The 5,963-nt window shown below is 39.4% G+C and overlaps 1 protein-coding gene across 5 annotated transcripts in view; it reads right to left on the bottom strand.

Moving 5' to 3' along the window:
• Positions 1 to 8: 8 nt before the first annotated feature.
• Positions 9 to 5,963, bottom strand: part of Gas2l3 (growth arrest specific 2 like 3) — a 33,178-nt gene continuing 27,223 nt past the window's right edge. For all 5 annotated transcript variants that reach the window (XM_008832629.2, XM_029563338.1, XM_029563336.1 and 2 more), the window contains 2 exons: positions 3,446 to 3,553; positions 9 to 2,025 (listed from right to left, as the gene is read on the bottom strand). In XM_008832629.2, the coding sequence (XP_008830851.1) occupies positions 730 to 2,025; positions 3,446 to 3,553 (1,404 nt within the window). In that variant the 3' untranslated portion in view covers positions 9 to 729. The remainder of the gene's footprint in view (positions 2,026 to 3,445; positions 3,554 to 5,963) is intronic.

The following is a 5,963-nucleotide window of genomic DNA, read 5'->3' on the forward strand; positions in this document are numbered from 1 at the left end:
ATTTCAGGTTATGTTTCAATAAGTTAACTTATTTGGTTGGCATTTTCTTTTTTTTAATCAAAAATTTTAGTTACAAAATGCTACCAATATTAATATGAGCCAGGTTAAAAAATCAGTTCCTTCTGATATGAAAGTATTAAAAAAATTTAACCTCAAACTAAACAGCAGCAGCTATTGGTACTCAGTATTGCTGGACCAGGCAATCCTGATCAGGAAACTCAACTAGTAGTCTTTCATAGAACATGTGCTAAACCGTTGCTGGGTTTTACTATGTAGCCCAGGCTGGCTCCTCAGCAGCCTTCAGACACTGGCATTGCAGACACACACCAAGGCCAGCCAAGCCATTGCTTTTTGACTGAAATGCAGTAACTAGTATTTAAAGCATTAGTGTTGCAAATACCAGGTATATAACCTCCATATTTAATACTTATTCAAAAACACACTGGCTTCTTGTAATACGAGTAGTGTTGTTGGACTTTTACATTGCTCTCAAACAGCAGGCGTTAACAATATGCTACAGAGGGAGACTCATACATCTACCTATTAATAACACAAGTGTGCGAGTCTCCTGTTCACTCCCATTTTGTCCTTACTCCCAGCTCCACCCCCACCTTGCACTTCATGTCTGCACCTGTTTGGACAAACACAAATGGGAAGGTGTTTTAGGATGTGAAGCCAATAACCCATCCCTCTCCTTTGCCCTGATCTGTGAAAACGACACACGTGTATTTATTTTCTAAGCTTCTTACTTCCAGTCATAACAAAGTAATGATCATCATCTTCTTTTTTCTTGGCAGGTTTTTTATCACCACCGTCTGTTCCTTTACCAGATGAAGGTGGTTTCCTGGTGGAAGCCAGTGGTTTGCCACCTTTGGGAGGCCCTTTAGCCGAATACTGGCCCGTGGTGGCAGTCTGTGCTGACTTTGGTACGGCTTCTGTCTTGGCAGCAGACTGAGGAACACTCACAGTGGACAGTGGGGTTCGGCCAGGAGACTTTGAAGAGCCAGGTCCTGTCTTCTGGTGTGTACTTTTACTCTGAGGATGCTTCTTGGCAACTGAAGCTGTATTCTTATCTTTCAATTCCTGTGTAGCTTTTGCAGAAGAAACTGAAGATACAGACACTGGATGACTGAAGGCTGACTGAAGTTTTTGTGCTGGGATTGCCCCTGATTGTAGCGCTTTATCAGATGGCTGACATCGTGTCTCTAGGTCCATGGCTGTGGTTTTAGAATTGGGTTTTGTCACCTTCGCAGGAGACTGGAAACGAGAAGCATCAGGCCTTACGTGCACATTTGCTTTAGGTAGCTTTGGACACTTTGATGATGAATTTAGAGGTGACTCATTTCTGGAAGAAATATGATTGCATTTCAAAGACTTTGGATCGATTTTCCCAGACTTACTTGGCAAAAGTCTAGATTTCGACAGATCTCTTGCATTCTGGGCTGGGACAGCCTTGGCCTTAGCAGTACTGGAGAATGTGACACATTTTCTCACTGACTCAGATGCACAGAGTGCAGGGTTTGATGAAGCTGCTGAAGCGCTTTTACCCGCTGGATTTGAAGAGGCCAGGGAAGACGGGACACTGCTGGAAGGAGCGTGCGGCTTTTTTGCTGTGGCCTTCAGAGACGTAAGCCTCAGGTGAGAAGCCACTGTTGGAGATTCTAGAGGTCTGGAGTGCACTGATAGGGAGCCTGGATTACCTTTTACTGAAGATGCTGGGGGGAGTGTGCCTGGTGGACGTACCTGCTTTTCCTTGCTCTTTGGAACACTGACTGGTGTACCAGGTTTTACGTTTTGTCTCTGAAACATGTTAACTGCTGACAAAGGGTTCATTTCCGGAGGCTGAGGTGTTCTGGCAGGTGAGTCAGGTACACTTTCAGTTGAAATTCCTTTTTGAAATGCTAAAATTTTTTGTTCTAGTGTAGCAAACTGCAGTATTCGACAGGGATCATATTTAAGCAAAAATCCTTGCAGAGTATCCCAGCCTCCACCAACACGGACCATGACGTGTTTTCCATGAAGCATCTGCCCCCAACCGAAAATAAAACAACTGTGAGGTTTATAGTTACGATTTGTTGCCAGTCACGTTTTAATTTTCCTGACCCATGAAGGGCTTCATTTCAAATTGAGTCTCTTTCTTGTATAAACATAATAAACTTGGTAACTATTAGACTATACAACTAGCACTAAAAACCCTCCACTTTGCAATTAAAATAGTTACATATAATTTTAATTCCGAAAATTCGAGCTATTAATATAGAAAACTCAACACTGTTCAGTGAATTGAACACTGAAGAAATGAGAGAAAGAAGAGAAAGAAATGGGAACAGAAAAAAAAAGGCCTCATGATAGAGAAAAAAATAATTAGGGAAGAAAAAAATTATTCCGTTTTAGACTTTCTAATTTAAAAAGCTATTTTCCTATGTGTTCTCTCAGTTTCATCTTTAAAACACTTATATAAATCATTTTTAGTTTGTCATTGCACAGGAAATTGGCTCTGAGAGATTAAGGAATTGGGAGCTGGCCTCAAACGCACTGGGCTTCCCCTAGCCCAGGTGACACTTCTGTGGGGAAAAGGCAAGCCCTCCGCCACAGCAGCCCAGGCTGGAGTTCAGGCTCTTTTCCACTCAGCTGGTAGATCGTCACAACTGCATGTGATGGCTGCAACACATTCTGTGCTTCTAAATAACAACAGTGATCAATAGAAAAATTTAAAAAGAGAGCTAATTAAACTTGGAAAGTAGGTGTGGGTATCTCTAGAATGTAATGCTATTGTATGAAACAGAAGAAAATATTTGTATTATTATATCACATTTCCAAATTGAGAGGGGGATAAAAAAAAAAGCTTCTTGCATACATTGTATCCAAAGTGGAATGAATGCTGAACAGTGGAACTTTTAATTTCCTTATCAGGAAAAGGGACAATACATCAACAGCAGATGGGGACAAAGAAAGGCAGTGGACATGGACACAGCATACTGTCCGTGCACTCAGGGAAAGATCCTGTGACTAAGGCTAAAGGATCCTAGAAACTGTAATATTCTGCTTATCTCCTTACGTGAATGTTTACTCTTTCTAGATGCTCTGTTTTTCTCTTTTCTTCTTATGATGATGATATAAAATTACTCTATTTTAGAAAATGTCAAAATCGCAGTAAATTATTTGGGATACATGAAGATTTCTTTTCCCTCAGTTACATCTAGTATCTAAATAGTCTCAGCTGAATTCTAGTTCGTTGCTTGCCGTGTTAAAAGCATTTACTTAAACTCACTTAATACACAAACTCAAGCACCACATTCTTCCTGTGCAGTGAAATTCTCCATTACTAGCACCCTCTGTTCCAATTTTTAAAAGGTAAAACGGGAGCAAAAGGAGGTTGGTAAAATAATAAACCCAATTCCAAAATAAAATTTGTATGTATACAGACTATAAATAGCAGACTTACCCTTATAAACAGTATTTTATCCCCTAGTCGGTACCGTCCTTCAGATAAGTACTCGATTGAAAATCGATGAGAACAGCTACAGGGGGGGTCTTCAGCAATATGCTTAACCTAAGAGCAAAAAGAAATATCAATGTTCAGTGCTCATCAAAGTATTTTATGGGGCTGAAGAGGCGGTTCAGTGGTTAAGAGCACTAGCTGCTCTAGGAGAGGACCTGGGTCCAGTTCCCAGCACCCACATGGTAGCTAACAACCACCTGTAACTCTAATTTCAGGGGACCTGATGCCCTCTTTTGGCTTCTGCAGGCATTGCAACCACATAGTACATTTATATCCATGCAGACAAAACACTCATACACATAAAAATACAATTTTTTTAATTTATAAAGAAAAGGTATTTTGTTAAAAGCTAAAATGCAATGTTATTTGATAAGAAAACAAATCTCAAAGATGAAATTTAAAAGAAGTTCAACTATTTAATATCTCTTCTGCCTTTCTTGTTAACAGATGGTGGGATCAGATATTGCTAAACTAGAGACAGTCAACAATGAGGAGGTCACTTTGCCCAAGAGAAATCAGGCTGGAAGCCATAAACATTGAAGGAGGGCTGAAAACAGGTAAGACATTGAAGTCAATTCAAAACACATTTATTGGGGCTGGAGAGATGGCTCAGCAATTAAGAGCACTGGCTATTGTTGCAGAGGACCTGGGTTCAGGTCCCAGCACCCACATTCTCCAGTCAGGGGATCCCAACCCCCTCTTCTGGTATCCAGGGGCACTGCATGCACAGCTCTGCTTACACAAATGTGGGTAAAACACTATACACATAAAATAAAAATAAATAATTTTAAAGTAAAAGACAAAACACATTTACTGAATTTTAGGAAACATGAGATGTTCATTAAGCTTGACTTGCTTTAAGCCCTGAATAAACATATTTGTGTCAAACCAAGAATTGTCTAGTCAGATAAAGGCTAAATAGTCTTTTTCACTTTTTCCTTAGGACTACCCCAAACTAATATTGTGGGGAATGGTCAGATTTGTTCAGTTACTGCTAAATTAAGCAAAGATATATTCATATCTATATGCCCATGATTTGGTAAGATTCTAAAATTTTCAATTCAAGAATCATTTTTCTAAAAGTATTTGTTCCATTTCAATCATCTCCTAAAGAAATGGAAGGAAAAACTTAACTTCTAACCCTCACAATTTTTTTTACTCTTTTAAGAATTCCATAGGAGTATAGAATGTATTTGATCATACCCATCCCTCCTCCCCTCCTCCCCTCCTCCCCAATTCCAACTCCTCCACTCCTCCAGACACTTCCCATGTCCTCTCCCAACTTCCTGTTTTCATTTAAAAAAAAAAAAACCACTGAGAGATATGAGAGATGTTGGAGGGGAGGGAGTGGGCAAGGGTTTGATCAAAACACCTTATATGCATGCATGAAATTCTCACTTTAAAAAAAATAAAAAAATGAAAAGTAAGAAAAATGTTTTCCAGAATGTATATGTTCACTAAATATAGATATTTATTGAATATTCAGAATCATGAATAAAGAAGTACAAATAAATTTGTTTACTTTGAAAAAAAAAACAAGAAAACCCCACTGAGATCAATTAGTGCTACATACACACACACTGTGTGTGTGTGTGTGTGTGTGTGTGTGTGTGTGTGTGTGTGTGTGTGTAGGCCATCCACTGGGGCATGGACAACTCCCTTTCCCTCCCTCAACAGTCATCAACTGCCAACTGCTTCACAGTTAGGGTGGACACCTGTGAGCTCATCCCCTGTCCATGCAGGGACAGTGACTGGCTTGATCTTGCTGTGTAGATCTTGTGCAGCAACACAACTGCTTTGAGTTCACGAGTTTATCAGCCCTGTCATATACAGAAGATACTACTTCACAGCAGTCCTCCCCAACCTCCTGCTCTTGCAATCTTTCCACCCCCACACTTTCTTAATGTTCCCTGAGCCTTGCTGAAAGAGTGCCTCACAAATATTTTTGAATTAAAAATAATAGAATTACAGTAGCTATAAGAAGAAATTAAAATAAATTGATTAAGTTAGGTATATTTTGAAATATATTTAAGTAAAAATATTATGGATCAGCCATTATGACAAATACAGGACTTTCCCCTAAAATTACATTTTAAAATAAAGCCATTGCTGGGGGGATTACTATACCAGATTTTAAGCTCTACTAAAGAGCTATAGTCATAAAAACAATATGGTACTGGCACAAAAATAGACCCACAGACCAATGGAACAAAATTGAAGACCCAAATATGAGTAATTGCAATTTTAGCCACCTGATATTTGACAAAGGGGCCAAGAACATTAACTGGAGGAAAGACAGCATGTTCAGCAAATGGTGCTGGCAAAACTGGATCTCCACCTGTAGAAGAATGAATCTAAACCCCTATTTTTCACCCTGCACAAAAGTCAATTCCAAACGGCTCAAAGACCTCAATGTAAAGCCCAAAACTCTGAAACTCTTAGAAGAAAACATTGGGAAAAA

Source organism: Nannospalax galili, unplaced genomic scaffold, assembly GCF_000622305.1.
Source record: "Nannospalax galili isolate Female #2095 unplaced genomic scaffold, S.galili_v1.0 scaffold415, whole genome shotgun sequence".
Classification (NCBI taxonomy): Eukaryota; Metazoa; Chordata; class Mammalia; order Rodentia; family Spalacidae; genus Nannospalax; species Nannospalax galili.